The sequence below is a fragment of the Ascaphus truei genome, chromosome 1 (assembly GCF_040206685.1).
Source record: "Ascaphus truei isolate aAscTru1 chromosome 1, aAscTru1.hap1, whole genome shotgun sequence".
Taxonomy (NCBI): Eukaryota; Metazoa; Chordata; class Amphibia; order Anura; family Ascaphidae; genus Ascaphus; species Ascaphus truei.
The window spans coordinates 214,398,609-214,416,623 of record NC_134483.1 but is presented as its reverse complement, the minus strand read 5'-3'; the positions used below and the strand labels follow the sequence as shown (position 1 = coordinate 214,416,623).

The window sequence follows — 18,015 nt, the reverse complement described above, 5'->3', positions numbered from 1 at the left end:
ATAAAAGTAGTCATTAGAAAAGGAGTCCCTGTTCTGAAGAGCTTACAATCTAAGTGGTAAGTAGGAAGAACTTATGCAATGTGAAGTCCACTCATTTAGTGTATTCCTACATTGTGCCTCTTTTTGGGGGTTTATGGCACGACTGATGTAAGCTGCTGTAATGTTACATTGCAGATCAAAACAATCAAGCACACTTCCGGTGAAGAGGCTCTGGCAATACCTGGTAAAACAAGAAGGTATCCAAGAAACGTTTATAAGAAACATATTCGCGAAAAAAAGATGTCTGAATGAGGTATGTATTTTGGTGGGATATTAATAACTGCATCTTACATTTCATGGAGTCGTTTTTGATACTTAAATCAGAAATATTGTCTAAACAATTAACGTCATTGACCGGTATCACTTGCCATTATATATAGAAGCATGAAAGAAATTATAGCCATTACTAAAGGCGTGATAACGTATCTCCAATCGGCCTAGGACCTTTTGGCCTCAGCCGTTTGACCGTGACCAAAGCGCGGCCGGCAGTTCGCTGCTGTACAATTAGCCGATCAGAAAATGACCTTCACCCGTTGTGCGCTCCTAGTCCCTTGACTGCCGCTCCGATGGCACGCTCGGCTGTCTGACATTTAAAGATGGCGCTTCGTAGCGGTGGCGAGTTGTAGTGGCGTCGGACTGCTGGCGGCACTTTGGTCGCGGCCGAAGGTCCCATTCCAGTCTCCAGTAGTTAATATTTAAACGTGGGCAGACAGAATTACAGCCTGTTATCTGTTGCAAAGGGTAATTTTTTGCCTTTTTGTCTGAAGCATTTGTGCTACATTTTGAAATCTTGGATGAATTAAATACATATTTTTTTTATTAATTTTTTACTGTTGTGTGACTGTATTTACTGATGTTTGTTTTACATGTTTATGATGGTGCTTTCAATAGAGGCTTCCGAAGCTACACTGACTAGCATTTAGAGGCCTGTACTTTTATTGAAATGAGCTTATTGGAAGAATGCATGCTGCATTGTTCTACATTACTGTAATTAAACAACATTCTACTACAGATTGAAGCAGATATGGGGTACTCCGGGGGCAGAGCAAGAATTATTCATAAAGACTCTGACATCATCACAGCTTTTGCTGTAAATAAAGTGAGTATTCAGGGTATGATTGCCAACTTTGGGGGATGTCATTTCTACTTCTTCATTTGCTTAGTTGTACGTTGTTAATTAACATTTTACCATAGTTATCTAATAAATATCTAGTTTAATATAATAATTAACATTTCTTATACTTTTCATTAATAAATATGTTAACCATTTTAGTGCAACATATATATATATATATATATATATATATATATATATATATATATATATATATATATATATATATATATATATATATATATATATATATATACTGAATACTGAAAAACTCACTTATTCTGCACTATATGTGGTGGAGGGGACTTAATATTTGTTAAGTCTGTAATATATTTGTGTACGTTGTCGGACATTGGACAGCAGTTGCTTTGCGCTGCAGAAAATTTTGACACCCTGTAAATAAAAGATTGCAATGTAATGTATTGGTGACTCCTCCAGCACTAGATTAATCGGTTACAATATACAGTAGAAAGGTCATAAAAGTACAGTATGGAGTTTGTTTGGCAAATCAGAAAGGTGCCATTTTCTAGAAGTGCTGTGTGCTAAAACAGAATAGAGTTGTATTCAGGACAATCTGCAAGAAGTGTGCAGCATCATGAACATGCTTTCTCTTGGCTAAAACCAAGCTGGTACCTGAAAACCACGCACACAACTTTTAGACGTGCTTTAAAAATAAAAAAATTCTTGGCTTCTGTTTTACAGCAGATATTATGCCATCGGACTCCATTTAAGTAAGGTTTCGCCATTATTCAGATGGTACAATAAATGGGCACACATTTTTTTTGGTGGGTTACTGTCCTTCCCGCTGCTGCCTTAGGGGAGGGCAGTGGAAGTGCAGGGGGGAGGGGGGAGAGAGAGGGTGTCAGACTGTGTGAACCGGGCTGTGCCACTGACAGCTTTGCCCTGTGATTCCCTCCCCAATTTTTCTCTTACACCCACCTTTTCTCACGCACACCTTTCTCTTGTCCTCTCACTCTTCCCCAGCCCTCTATTTCTCTCCCCCTCCCCCTCTCATTGCTCCCTCTCTCTCTCTGCCCCCCTCCTCTCACTATCCCCCCCTCTCCTCCTCCTGCCACTCTCCCCCACCTGCTCCCACTCTCCCCTGCCTGCTCCCACTCTCCCCCACCTGCTCCCACTCTCCCCCGCCTGCTCCCATTCTCCCCCACCTGCTCCCACTCTCCCCCGCCTGCTCCCACTCTCCCCCGCCTGCTCCCACTCTCCCCGCCTGCTCCCACTCTCCCCCGCCTGCTCCCACTCTCCCCCGCCTGCTCCCACTCCCCCCCGCCTGCTCCCACTCCCCCCCGCCTGCTCCCACTCCCCCCCGCCTGCTCCCACTCTCCCCCCCCCTGCTCTTTCTCTCTCCCCCGCCTCCTCTTTCTCTCTCCCCCGCCTCCTCTTTCTCTCTCCTCCGCCTCTTTCTCTCTCATCCTCTCACTATCTTCCCCTTCCTCCTCCCCCCCCACCCCCCCTGATTTAAGTGATCTCTATAGTGGGATTCATTGTTTTGAATAACATCTGCACAACATGGGATTCCCATTTATAATACGGTCATTCAAACACCAAAAGCAACACTGATATTTTTCTAATTACTTGACCATGCATTTTGTGACCCAATAATGAAAACTCCACCGTATTACGAATGTGCCACGATTGTTACTGTGCCGATGCGGCTACAGATCTCACAACTTCGAAGATTCCATCCTGGGCCATCTGCAGGGAGAAAATACCACTTCTCACCTTTCAGAAGAGCCACGCAGCTGTGTCCGGTCCCTGTCTGCAGCCGCCTCTGCCTGCCGCCTGGATCCGTGTCCCACGCTCTCTGAAGGGAAAAGATGCCGGCTGTAGTACCCTTTTCCTGGATGATGTATATGCCCTTATATGGGCTCTCGTCATGAGGAGGCGGCTATATGCCATATTTGGGCATCTACATAAAGGGGGCTACAACCCCCCTGTCCTGTCCAACCCCCTTGGTGATGTACAGTAGATGCCCAAATATGGCCATATAGCCTCCCCTCATGATGAGAGCCCATATAAGGGCATCTAAATCATCCAGGAAAAGGGAACTACAGGGAAACTCACTTTAAGTACACTCGCGAGTAAGGACATATCGCCCAATAAGAAAACAGCACTTTGCGCATGCGCCTGTCAGCACGTCCTGAACAGCAATACAGGCTCCCTACCTGTACCGAAGCTGTGCGCAAGCGGGGAGACTATAGGGCTTGTTACACATGCGTTATTTACATCAGTTATGCACGTATGTGACGATTGTAGTACAGAACATGCATCGATAAATGGTAGTGCTTCACTTTAAGTACATTTTCGCTTTACATACATGCTCCGGTCCCATTGCGTACGTTAATGTGGGGTATGCCTGTACAGCCTGCATATTTTACCTTCAGAGAGCGGGGGACAGGGATTCAGGCGGCAGGCAGGGACAGGGACCGAACACTGCTGCGCAGCTCATCGCTATTGATTTTCTCTACCTGCAAGATGGTCCATCAAGCGAAAAATGAATGCTGCAGGGTCCCATTCAAAAGCATAGAACCCTGCAGCGCTAATCCTTCCGGGGCGAAAGACTCGGAGAGTCTCCGCATTTTTCTCTGTGGCTACAAGAACAGTAAATCTGGCTACATCTGTTTTTGCAGTTTGCAATTAAAGAAATCGAACCAATGCAACAAGCACTTGGTATGTACCATTTCCCCATAATGTATTTGATACTAGTATGCTTTGCTTATGTTCAGGTTAAAGAAGTCAAATTGTTTAAATATAAACAATGCATTATATTTAAGCTATTCCACTTAAATACACGTGACAAGCTTGTATTGTTTGTTTTTACCTGGGCCACTTAGTGATTGATTTGCCTAAAATCTATAGTTTGTGTGCTTTCCAGGATGTATTTGTAAACAACATGTTGACTCCATTCCTCTTTACTTGGAAAATATCTTGGTGATAAGGCTACTGTGAATAAATGTTGGTTTATTATACAATATTAACATTGCAGACATATTCAGGTTCATGTTTAACAAAGTGCTTACGTTTTCTTCTCTATATTTTTAGGCAAACAGAAACTGCATAGCAATAGCTTCCAGCCATGATATTCAGGAACTTGATGTGTCTGGGATCTTAGCCACACAGATTTATTCCTGGGTTGATGATGAACTTGAAATGGAAAATAAAGGGTACACACTTTTTCTTGCTTTGACTTAATTTGGGAAGTGCCTAAGTAGTAAATGAAACATTTGTTATTGAAATTTTACAGCAAATGAAAATATCATTTGTGAGAGCATTCACATATCTCTGACTGGTCTGCAAACCTGCCATTCCCCATTATCTCTTAGCATACAGTGCTTCCACTGCAGCCAGGGATTCTGGGTAATGGGATGCAAATGAGCACATTTTCTAAAATTTGAATGTTCAGAACTGTGGTCTTATTACTGGTAATTTAGTTAATACTACATATAAAAAGAGTTTGTCTTGCATATTGCAAAAGTATACAGTATATAGTTCTCTCGGGGATATAATTGTGTATAAAATGGCTTACAAATTTGAGCTCAAGAAAACTTACCAGAGAATCTCTCTCAATATCTCTCTCTCTCTCTCTCTCTCTCTCTCTCTCTCTCTCTCTCTCTCTCCCTCTCCCTCTCCCTCTCCCTCTCATGCCTATTCTTTCCCTAACCTTTCACTCTTTCTTTCAGTCCCTCCTCTTTCTCCATGTTTTCTGTTTGTAGGTATTTTATACAATACATACGTGAACACACAGGTTTCATGGAGTTCCCAAGAAGATATTAATGTCTAAAGCACTTATTCCCATGACCTGTTATTTATATTATCTGTTATTTATTTGATAAATATTGTATTACACGTGTATTACTACTGTGAAGCGTTAAGTACATTAATGGCACTATATAAATAAAGACATACAATACCATACATCAAAAACATTTTTAAGCAACTGTACTTATACAAACTGGATTATTTTTTAATTGTATCGCGTTTTTATCTTCAGACCAATCCATTATTAGAACTGATTGATGTATTCTTATAGGTCTGATGAGTTCTTGGTCATACACACCCGTGATGACCTGTCAGCTGTGCAGGGTACAACACCTTACACCCACAGCAATCCAGGAACTCCGATCAACATGCCGTGGCTAGGAGGCAGTCAGACTGGAAGAGGTGCATCTGTGGTAAGTAGCATCTTGTAGCAAAAAATATAGAAAAATATGTTTGTGATATTGAGCCATATTTGCGACGCAGTGCTACAGTATGTCATTAAGAGGCTGTAATTCACTTTATGGCCTGTTCAAGGGAATGACCAGTAATGTGCTTTGTGGAATAGCACTACTAAGTCTCAGATTTATCATGTCCCTTGATGTGCGCTGGAGACCCCCTGCTTCAATCCTGTATAACAAAAAAAATGGGGGAGGAAAAACGGCCAGATTGCCTCTTCAAAAGCTGCCTTTTATGATTAAAATGTGCAAAGTGTAGCCATGCATACAAGGCAGTACAATCATGCTTACAAAGTCCAAAAAGAAAACTTAAGTAATGCCACCCCCTACCCCCCCCAAATCTTTATTTGTCTTCTCTTCAGTTTGCAATTATGCTGTTTGCAATTATCAAGTCATACAGTGTAGTCACACAAATTGGAGCTATATTGGTGTAGGAGTTAAGTAAACAAGTTGAGGATCACACCATAGGCCATGGGTTGTAGTTCAGCTGATCGGTTTCTTTTTATGGATTTAAAACTGACGCGATACTATCTACGCGGGTCAATAAAAATATACTGGAAATACTAGTTTTGCGTTTACTTTCGGTTACTTTTGTAACTGTATATACATTTGTATCTAAATTCGTATCTCTTTTTATATTACACGATTAAGAAATATTTCATGGACTAAGAAGAATTGGCAGGAAATCATGCATGAACTTAAACAATAGTCAGAGACCGTTATGTTGTTCCTGAAATCTCGTGCGGTACTGCCTGTTACATGATTTTTACAGTATTTCTGTTTTATATAGAAAATATGCTAATGGTCTTTCTGATGTGGAAACTTTACAACTAACTTGCATTTTTATTCTGTTTTGATGCATTATTTCATAGCAGGTAGAAATGTGGCCACACTGGGATATATTTCCAATACGCCTAATCCCTGCTTTTAGCCCTTGTACTACTGTTATTCATATTGCTAGAAAACGGTACGAAGGCGCAATCCCATTATCACGTGCGAAGGCTACAGGTTTTTGGCTTTATTGTCTATTTTATGTCTTCAACAGTTGACAAAGAAGACTATCAATAATGTCAGACGGATGGCATCTCATCCAACACTACCTTACTGTAAGTTACCTTACTCGTGCTTGCTGAGATGTACTTCACTTATTTGTTACCGTTTTAATGGGTTTTATTGAGGTCTTGTATCTTTCAGTATTAATATAATTGGTTATAATATTGTCTGATTTCAATATAAGTTTTTTGTTTTCTTTTGATGTTTTCTATCTTGAGTTGTAATCTCTTTTGGGAGAGTTTTGTATACAATTAAAATGTTCAGTGTTGAGATGCAAGTATGAAACATAAAACTTCCATTATCTCAAGCTGCATGTATTTAAACTTTCCCTTTTTATTTCTCATATCATTTGCCCTCACATGTAGTTGGTGCTGTTCCTGTGTGATTTGCGCGATATTTTCAGGCAATTTCTGAGGTCTTAGGATGTAATTAAGGTCCTACAGTGCGCATGCTTGTGGTATGTAGTTTTTGCTACCATGACAACCCGCGATCTTCACACCTGGCATAATGAAGATACCCTACCATGAGGGTAATGCATAAAGACTCTCTGTGGGCTCCACTCATGGACGGATTTCCTGCCTTCACCACTCTATGCAGTAATACTGGCATCCTGCTTCTGTGTGGATTACCAGAGAAGATGACCCTTGTGCGCATGCGCCAGTGGGTTTCTATGACAACTGAGGATGCTCTCTTGGTTCGGCAGACCAATCCTTATAGCGGGACTCTGACACGGTGTTCACGAGCGCCGTGCGCATGTGCTATACAGTTACTATGGTAACTCAGGATGCTTCACTGTGCCGGCATTTAGTCACGTGAGCGGACAAGGACCAATAGCATGACTTTGTCACGGCTGATGCTATTTTGAGCTAATTATGTTATTCACCTGTATTTTCGCGTGTTTTGTCTGCTTTTAATTAGTGGGTATGTTTTGAGGCACTAAGGTGGTGGGTATATAAGTCACTTGCTGTCACTTGTATGCTGCACCCACCCTGAGGAAGATCCCCCTGTGTGGATTGAAACGTTGGTTCTATGTGCTAATATTTCCAATACAATTATTGCTTCTGGTACCTGCTGAGTGCTGTCACCTCTTTGCCACCTTTACTGTTGGTAGCGTATGCTCTATCATTTTTGTATGGTACAAGCACCAGTCTATTGCTTTATTAATACAGGGGTGCCGGATATCCCCTATTCTCATAAACCACCCAGTGAATATACATTATCGTTGTGTGGAATAAGTTGGGTTACAGGGTTGTATTGTATGTCTTTATTTATATAGCTAGGATCCAGGGCAGGAAGGGAGCAATGTCATCAGGAACACCCAGAAAGAAAAAAACATATAAAAAATCATAGTGCAGTGAGTTAACTAAAAAGTGGTCTGCAGTGAAAAAACTTGGCTCTTATAGATGGCCTACTTACAACAAGTAAGATAAAAAACAGCAAGTGGCTTAGAGGTGGTTCTTGGGGGCGCCATAAATGTACATAGCGCTTCACAGTAGTAATACATGTTGTAATCATATAAATAACAAATAATATAAATAACAGGTCATGGGAATAAGTGCTTCAGACATAAAAGTAATGTTAAGAAAGAGGAGTCCCTGCTCCGAGGAGCTTACAATCTAATTGGTAGGTAGGGGAACATATAGAGACAGTAGGAGGGAATTCTAGTTAAAATTGGTAGGTGCATTGTTAATATTCGAAAAGATAACGCTACATTTCAATGCATTTGTAGAAATGTAGTAATTTTGTGACATTTGAGAGTTCCTAGAAATTCCAATTCCATGTGTTCTTTGTATAGATCTGACCGGTGCTCAAGATGGCAGTGTGAGAATGTTTGAATGGGGCCATTCCCAGCAGATAACCTGTTTCCGAACAGGTGGAAACTCGAGAGTAACCCGGATAAGATTCAATCACCAGGGAAATAAGGTATTTACGTACTGTATAATTTCTCCAAGACACAACTGCAGTGCAATAAAATTTAAATATATGAAATCGCAACTTAATGTTTATTTTAAAAAAATGCATTAAGATTAAAGCGGTAAACCTATATCTACGTGTAATCTTTGGGTACTTGTAATAAGCTTCAGAATTCATTGGTACAGTAGTCTAGTGTTGTGACAGTGTTTGGAGTGGGCTTAGAGTTTGTAGACTTGTATTATACCAGTAGGTCATTCAAGAATTTGTTCAGCCCCAAAAGTCCCCATTACATTCATGCATTTTTGAAATTCACTCAGCATTTGTTCTTTTAACATATTAAACTGTACTTTCTCTTACAGTATTTTAGATTTTCTTTGTTGGTTATCTTGTGTTGGATCAACTACATTTAGCTTACTGAAGGTTGAACTTTATGGACATATGTTATATACTGTAGTTACATAGTAGATGAGGTTGAAAAAAAGACATATCAATCTATTTATTGTTTAACTTTGCTGTCCTTTCCTAGTTTGGAATTGTTGATGCAGATGGGTTTATCAGTATGTATCAGACAAACTGGAAATATAGTGCAGTTGCTGGAAGCCCACCCAAACCATACTTGGTAGGTACCGTACTGTATGACTGGCCTTCACTTATTTTGTTTTTGGAAAATATCTTATTTTATTAAACATATTTGTTTCTTTACTTTCCAGACATGGCAGTGTCATAACAAGACTGCAAATGATTTTGTTTTCATCAGTTCCTCCTCTTTAATAGCAACAGCTGGACAATCAAGTGATAACAGGTAACATAAGAGAAGTTGAGGAAGATGTCACATTCCTCTTACATCCATCTGTCATTTTATTTATAGAATATATATATATATATATATATATATATATATATATATATATATATATAGTTATATATATGGTTATATATATATATGAGAAGGCTCGTCCACCCGGCGTAGGGTGCAGTACCCTTGGAACGAAGAGGTGGACCCCCCTTGAGGACCTGAGATCATAGACCGTATCCCTCCGCGGGTTCAAACAAAACTGCAGATAAGCAGGCCCTTGACCTTGCAAGGTTTTAATGGCCATTACTACCTACTTGAACCGAACACAGAAGATAAGTGGCAACCAGTGCAGATCGTGTAAGATGGGAGTGATATTCTCAAAGCGAGAAACATGTCTCGGTATCTGAGCTGCAGCGTTTGGCACAAGCTGGAGCCTCCGCATCAGGTACACTGGTAGTCTTGCATACAAGGCATTCCCGTAGTCCAACCACATAGGCACAAAGGCATGGACCAGTGACTCAAGGTCCATAGATAAGAGTGGACGCAAGCTCCGAAGCAGCCTCAGATTAAAACAAAAAAAACGACTTGACCGAGGCCACTTGGGCACTCATGTTGAAACTCTGGTCAATGCGAATGCCAAGGTTACGAACCTGGGACACGGGCAGTAGACCATTGATTAGAGCAGGGGTGCGCAAACTTTTTTCTTTGTGCCCCCCTCAATCCCCCTCTTACCTTCGCTCTGGCGTTGGCGGCGTCATTTGACGTCACTATGTCGCATCGTCAGAAGCCCCCGGAGAGCAGGTAAGAGGCAGTTACAGAGGCCTTGCATGCTCCCCTGGCATTTTATTTAAATGTTGTGGGGAAGAATGCAGGACCTCTAAGCTCCGTGCCCACCTCCCCCTCTCCAAAATATTTTGCGCCCCTCAGTTTCTGTCTTGTGAGGACTGAGCTTCAGCCAATTCATCAACATCCATGCTTCTACCTCGTCTAGACACACCACCAGTGTGGCAACAGTCGTCCCTTGGCAGCCCTGAAGAGAAACATAGATCTGGGTGTCCTGAGCATACTGGTGCCACTTCAGACTGTGCTTCCGGATGATATTGTCCAGCAGTCTTGCATACACGTTGAACAGGACCAGTGACAGCACGGATCCTTGAGGGACTCCAAAGGGGACAGGTCCCACCGGTACAAATTGGTCCCCATAGCCCCCTGCTAGATCCGGCCCTGCAGGAATGAGGCAACCCATTGTAAAGCAGTCCCACCAATACCAGCAAGGTCCCTCAGGCGGTGCAGCAGCACCCCATGATCAATTGTGTCGTACGCTACTGAGAGGTCAAACACGACGAGGGCAGAAATACAGCCCTTGTCCAGGGCCATCAATAAGTCATCCGCCACACAGACCAGTGCCAACTCAGTTCCATGACGGCTCTAAAGACAGACAGTCGGGTCGAAGAAGCCTATTGGATCCTAATCCGAGTCTTAATAATAGATGAAGATCAAACAAATTACACAAAATCATACTTTTTCAACATTTATTTATCCACAAATGATGCAACATTAAATATCCATGTGTGAAAAAGTATGTTCGATTCAGTACTTGGTGGCACCCCCTTAAGCAGCCATGACTTCAACTACCGTAAGCATTTCCTGCAACTGCTGATCCGTCTCATCGGTTTTGAGGAATTTTGGCCAATTCCTCCTTACAAAAAGCTTGAACTCTGTAACATTTGAGGACTTCCTTGTATGGACAGCTCGCTTCAGATCCTGCCACAACATTTTGATGTGGTTTAGGTCCAGACTTTGACTAGGTCATTCTAAAATGCGGAATTTTTTCTTATGCATCCTTTCTTTGTAGAGCTACTTATAGGTTTAGGATCATTGTTTTGGTGCATAACCCTCTTTTTTGCTCTAGCTCAAGGACGGATGACCGTACATTCTCCTCTAGAATCTTCTGATACAATGCATAATTCATGGTTTTATCAATGACTATCTGTCTAACAGTGGCTTGGTGGAGCACTAATTCCATAGAAATGGTTTTGTAACCCTCTCTAGACTGATGAGCATTAATAACTGCTTTTCTGAGATCCTCAGAGATTTCTTTTGATCGTTGCATGACGTGTTTCCACACACCTGTATGGTGAAGACCAATCTCACACCTGAAGATCTAACTAATTATTTAAACACCTGATTCTAATTATCCCCTTTAATTTAGCTGTTAAAACCTGTGTTTCACTTACTTTTGCACATACCCTGACTCTTAATGTCTCTTTGTCTAATTCATACATCAAAACTTGGAATTGGTTGATATAAACCCTATTTGTTATTTAAGAAAAGACTGGTTTTGTTTCAAGAAGGTCATGGCATAACTAGTGAATTTCCGTTATTATCATTGGTGTTACCAAAGTGTTTCTCGACACTGCACTTTGCATATGTCCTAGGTATTTAACGTGAGCTCATTTTTGTGCACTGGTCTCTCCCTATGTTATTTGGAGGGAGGTTTGAGGTGGGGTGGAATGTTTGTGTATTTGTGTTTACGTGTTTACGCGCTCTCACTCATATACATACACACATTCTCTTCTCTCACGCTCTCTCCCCCTCTTTCTCCAACAGAATTGTATGCCTTGCGTAAAATGTATCAAAACACTGTTGTTTCTGACTTTAATACATTACATTGACAAAAGAATACTTTACTTAGATGCTATATATTGTAATTTGAGAGATAGATAAACACAGAAGAGGACCAGGTACAGTTGGCACCAACAGCAGTATATGCACATGCATCTGACACTACGTGGAATATAATACCTACCACTAATCGTTTGTTTTTTCTTCTAGAAACATCTGTTTATGGGATGCATTGGTAGCACCTGCAAATAGTTTAGTTCACGGTAAGTACTAACATTTTTCACAAATGCTAAACAAATATTTTAAATGTTAACTGTTGGTAAAAAGTTAAATATGTATTGATCATTAGTGGCCTAAAGCCTGTGATTAACGCTAGACAGTGAATGATGATTTATTTATTACCCAAATGCAATCTGTTCTCCTGTTGCACAGTTTAGAACAAATCGCTTAGCTGTGAATCCCAGGCATGCGTGGACTTCACGGATGGAAATAGCATTGAGGCTTTTAAGAATACATAAAATACAAAGGTGTCCCAGCACTCACTGTCTATAAAGAAAAGCTCTACTACACGAGTATGTCTGAAATATGCAATAAGTTTTAGTGAGAACACAAGGTAAAAATGACTTGGAGTTGCACATCACATTGGAAACAGTCTTGGGGAAGGGGAGTGGGAAAGGGAGACAAGGTGACAACACACTACAAAAACAAGGGCTTGTCAGTAGCAGAGACACAGAGGAGCAGTGACTCAACAAAGGACGGTTTGCTTTCTTGACTTGCACATATTGCTTTATCTTGGACTCCTTTTGCTGTTTCTCCATTATTGCTGAATTGCTACTTCTGTGTTGCTAATAACCTGCCTGATCTCATAAACTGTTGATCCTTATTGAAGGACATTTAAGTGTTTACAGGGGGTCTTTACTGGATCTTGATTGCTTTATTGCTGGTCTTCATTTGCTGTATTGCTGTATCTGTATTATCAATAGCCTTACCTGGTCAGATATTCAGTTGTTCCTTATTGTAGGACAGGGCGCATTGTATATAGGGGAGTGAGGATATAGGGAAGTATCTCTGGGTCCCTTTGGATCAGAGGGAACGGGCTTGAGAAAGAGGTTAGTACCTCGAAATGGTCGTTGCCCCCCTTACATACCCTCCTCCTTTTAATGTGTTTTTTCCCCATTGTTTTTGTAGTGAGTTGTCACCTTGTCTCCCTTTCCCACTCCCCTTCCCTTATTTTCCAAGTCATTTTTACCTTGTGTTCTCATTAAAACTTATTGCATATTTCAGACATACTTGTGTAGTAGAGCTTTTCTTTATAGACAGTGAGTGCTGGGACACCTTTGTATTTTATTTATGATTTAGGGGCATTAGGGTCCCATTGCACCCTGCACGCATATTATTTATCTCCTGAGTGCTGTCTATCACTTGTTTTATTGCTTTTAAGAATACCTTTAATGTGTTTTAAAACGACATCAGTACTGATACAGTATGTGCAAAGAATTGAATGAACTCGTTTCTGCTGAATTCAATTGCGCAGATTTATAATCTATTTTAAATCTCACAACAGCCCATTGAATTGAATAGACTAAAATATGTCTTCCAGCGCCAGAAGGTGTCTTATGGCCGAGGATTGCCTAGTTAATACGGGTATTAATTGTAATCTATATCTCTGCTAGATATCCATTATGAGCATTGTTACAGGAACAGACACTTGTTTGGCCCTTTGAAGGAGCTCAACTGCTCTCCCCCTTATTGAATTAAATATCACTTTGTTCTTGTAGCCTAGAGATGTGAAAAAAATACATGTTATACTTGAGTATATTCAAACCCTATCAAATGTTAATGTTCTGTAATTTACTGTATAATTATTCGTTTGCTTTACAGCACTAGCAATGCCTGTAGCCCTGTGCATTATAGGATTTGCTATCACAATCAATCTATAGTCCAGAGCGCTTGTAACAAACTTTCTGGTGCCCAAGGCCGCGATTAAAGTAGCAGCGATGATGCGCAAACGCGGCGCGAACAGACCTCTTCTCTATGAGGCCGCCCATAAAGTGCGCGAGCGAGGAAGCGTGACCGCGTGATGAAGCGCGACCGTGTGCGCGATTCTTGAGAAGACAAACCGTTTTATGTTTGTCGTGCAACAGCCGGGTCATGTGCGCGGTTCAGCCAATGAGGGCTAACTGCTCACGTGACGTCACGGCCACGCCTCCCCATCGCCTTGGACCTCAATGCAGGTTTCGCACGCGTGACCTCGCACGCGCGGGGCCACTATAATCGCGGGCCATGGCATAGGTGATTGATTTGCACAAGATCACAGACCTGAACCTGGGACATACAGATTTACCATTATTGCACAACTATTAAGGATCGAGAGCGGATGGTTTTTAGTATACTAGAGCAGGTGTGCACCCCCCTGCCTGCTCTTCTTCCCTGTTCACCACCCCTCTCGGCTCCGGCGTCAAATGACGCCACAGGGTCACGCCAAGTCCTGTGATTTTGCGGCGTCATTTGATGCCAGGTTACGTGAAGTCACGTGATCCTGCGACGTCATTTGATGCCAGGCTACCAAGACGACGTGTCGCTAGAAGCCAAGGTAAGTTTAGTTACAGCGACTTCGTGTGGTCCCCCGGCACTTAATTTAAATGCCATGGGGGAGAGCGTGGGACCTCTAACTGCTGCGCCCCCCCAGAAAATCTCGCACCCCCCAGTTGGCGCACCCCTGTACTAGAGCCATTAATACAATAAATTGCAATAATCTGACAATCCCATCTAGCCCTTTGCCAAATAAAGGAAAAAACGCAAAACATACTGTACACAAGTACCTTGTGGTATGCTGCCATGTTTTTCATGGTTCTTCCACTTAGCCTGTATTGGTAAAAAAAACGTGTATATATACATATTTCTGATGTAATTAATTGAGCAATGAAATGTTTTGATTTGTAGTTATTGCTTACTCCCTTGTTCTCCTTCATTGTACTTTGCAGCTTTTACCTGTCATGATAGTGGAGCAACTGTGGTTTCTTATGCTCCAAAACATCAACTGTTAATATCAGGAGGAAGAAAAGGGTTCACTTGTCTGTATGATCTACGTCAAAGACAACAAACGCACATTTTTCAGAGCCATGATTCTGCTGTGAAGGCTATTGCTATCGATACAACAGAGGAATACTTTATTACTGGATCTGCAGAGGGCAACATTAAGGTATTTATTCCCTTCCCTTAGTTAATGGGCTATTGCCACCTAGTTTTGTTAATTTTTTTTTTTTTTTAAATATGTTGCTAGTTATTGCTATTTGGGGAGAGGAGGAAAGTACTACTACTTTCATTGAAAAAAACACTGAAGTCTTAAATTCAATGTTAAGGTCGCTTTGGAACTGTTTAACTAAAATAGAAAGTTTCTAGCGTACAAGCAGTATCATCACAGCAGTGTATAGTTCAAATGATTTTCTGAAGTAGAAAACTTGCTTCATTTAGAGAAGATTTTGGGAATAAGGATAAGAAAATGGTGGTAGTGATATATTATCCATCTGCACTTCGGAGATTGAATATGGTATATGATAATTCGTATAATGTGCATTGACTGTAACTTTTTTTTCCCCCCTATTCCCCAGGTGTGGAGCTTCTCAACTTTCAGTCTTCTGCACACGTTCATTAATGAGCATGCTCGCCAGTCCCTCTTCAGGAACATTGGAACAGGGGTGATGCAGATAGACACTGGTCCAGCCAATCACATCTTCTCTTGTGGGGCTGATGGCACAGTCAAAATGAGAATACTGCCAGATCGCTTTAGTACAATGAATGACCTGAAGAATGATGTCAAATTTGTGCTTTGATTTTCTTTCTGTACTGTTCAATCCCCACAACTTTTAGAGAGACCCGCAAGCCATTGTTCTGCATTGGCAATGAAAATGTTTAAAATTGATGTCTTTTGTAACGAAAGTGGCCGGCAGGTGAAATGTGCAATGTTGAGTTTTACGGATGTGCCACTAAGAGGACAATGCTTTGCTCAGTTTATATTTATTTTGTGAGTCTTCTGCCCATGACGCACTGATGCCTTAACTATGATTAACAGTCATTTATAAATTGGTTGCTATATTGCCTAAAATAGGAAAGATGGATGACTATGTAAAATCTGATATTTACATTTATATATATTCCTACACACATACCTTGTACTGCTGCTGAAGTCTTTTATTTCTAACAAACTTTGTTTTTAAATTTGTTTAAAAAAAATCTGCACACTGAAAATATTTTTTAAAGTATGTGTATATCTTTTGGAAATTATGGTTTCATTATCATAGAAATATATATATATATAAAAAAAATATAAATAATATTTTAGTGATGCTAAAGATCATTCTAGAAAGAAAGACCAGGCCAAGTTGGCGAATTGTCCCTAGGTATAAATGTACCTATTTCAGATTCTGACTGAAGATATAAGGACAAAACATTTGCATTTATTTTGTTCTTGAATCGCTAGTTGGCACATAAATTATATTTTCGAGCACTTATTTAACTGTGGCCCACTACGTAGTATAGCAGCTTTACAAAGGGGTAGGCAATGTTTTTGATATTTGTAAGCTATATATAAAAGAGAAAATGTCTGAAAATGTGCTTTTTTTTTTTTGTTGCCAAAATGTAGACTAGCAAGCTTAAAATGTGTTTGACCAAAATATTAAGAGCACAAAGAGCCTACACTTTTTATTGCTCTAAAATAGTTTTTTTTTAGGCATTTAAAGGTATATTTTCTTTACTGAAGATGCACATAGATTAAATATTGTTAAAATAACTAACCAAAAAATGTTTGGAAGGCAGAATATATATATATATAATTTTACACTGTACATATATAATACAATTACGTAGTAGTTAAACCGATGAAATGGCCTTGAAGGAGCACAGCAGAGTGTAGAGGTGAAGATTGTATGCGGTGCCGTAAGTTTCTCAGGACATTTTTTTTTTTGTGTCAAATTAGGGTTAAGATTTTGTAAATTGTATTTTCATTATTTTAAATATTTGACACTCCTCAATTGAAACTCTAAATTTCAAGTAGAAGATCTATAAACTTGGAGATGAAACAGTGCAATAACGCAAGTAATCCACGTGCTCTAGAACAAGGATTGCGTAACACTACTCTGATGATACGAATAAAAATGTGACCGTAGTCATGTGATTCATTAAGGTACAGAGAGAGAAATGGCAAGCATAGCTCTGTCTGCTTAATCTGTGGAAGTTGGGAACCATTGTATATTTTAATTTCAGAGTTTCTGATGGAGTAAGGAAATTATGTCATTTGTCATGTATTTACATCAAGTAACAATCTTTTAAATAAATATGCAGAGACCATTTGATGGAATATGGCACTGGTGCTTATTGGTACAGTACTAACGGTTTTTCCTCTCTCCTAGGGTTGATAAAAGAATATATAATTAGATGTCCCTTTTTCTTATACTGCACAAAACATTCTCTTCCTCACTAGTGAACTGGAAGCCCCTAAAACACTTGATTTGGTAATATATTTGCAGGTGGACATCCAAACCAAAATTGTCTAAGCTATCATTTCTTTCTTGGTTATAAACTTCCGCTATCAATATTTGTTAAAAAAACATATGTTGCATGACAAGCGTGCTTACAATCTAAGGAAGAATGTACAGAGAAAGTACTGTAGGAGCTGGTAAGTGTGTCTGCAAGGGGCCATTGTCGATGTAGGAGGTGTATAGTATCAGCCAGGGAGCTACCCGAATCCTTTGTTGAAGAGGTGTATTTTAAGATGGGTCTTGGGTCTTAGGTGGATAGAGAGGTTGATAATTGAGTATTGAGGGGAAAGGTATTCCAGAGGTGTTGGGCAGTAGGAGGGGGCTTTAGATACAAAAGGTGTAGATAGAAGACATCCTTAAAATGTTAGTTTTGGTTTTATGTCAGGACTTTGACTGGGCCACTCAAAACATTAATTCTCGTTTTCAACCACTCCAGTGTGGCTTTGTGCTTTGGGTCTTTTTCCAGTCTTGACTGACGCAAACAGGTTTTCCCTCAAGGGTTCACATGTACTTGACACCATCCATTCTCCTACTACCCTGACGAGCTTCCCAGTCCTGGCTGAAAAGATCCCACAATATTGTTCCCACCACCCTGCTTGGCTGTTGAGATGCTGTTGAGTGCAGTGTTGGGCTTGCACAAGATGCTATACTTGAAAATTAGACCAAAAAATATACATTTTTGTCTCGTCTGACCACAAACCCCTTTTC

At 40.5% G+C, this 18,015-nt stretch overlaps 1 protein-coding gene across 2 annotated transcripts in view; it reads left to right on the top strand.

Annotated features, from left to right (window-relative positions):
- The window catches only part of DMXL1 (Dmx like 1), a 121,088-nt gene extending 103,962 nt beyond the window's left edge, over positions 1-17,126 (top strand). For both annotated transcript variants that reach the window (XM_075601133.1, XM_075601142.1), the window contains 11 exons: positions 175-292; positions 1,052-1,138; positions 4,211-4,332; positions 5,199-5,340; positions 6,428-6,488; positions 8,231-8,358; positions 8,876-8,968; positions 9,060-9,151; positions 11,981-12,033; positions 14,755-14,972; positions 15,382-17,126. In XM_075601133.1, coding sequence (XP_075457248.1) covers positions 175-292; positions 1,052-1,138; positions 4,211-4,332; positions 5,199-5,340; positions 6,428-6,488; positions 8,231-8,358; positions 8,876-8,968; positions 9,060-9,151; positions 11,981-12,033; positions 14,755-14,972; positions 15,382-15,603 — 1,336 coding nt within the window. In that variant the 3' untranslated portion in view covers positions 15,604-17,126. The remainder of the gene's footprint in view (positions 1-174; positions 293-1,051; positions 1,139-4,210; positions 4,333-5,198; positions 5,341-6,427; positions 6,489-8,230; positions 8,359-8,875; positions 8,969-9,059; positions 9,152-11,980; positions 12,034-14,754; positions 14,973-15,381) is intronic.
- The last annotated feature ends 889 nt before the right edge of the window (positions 17,127-18,015 follow it).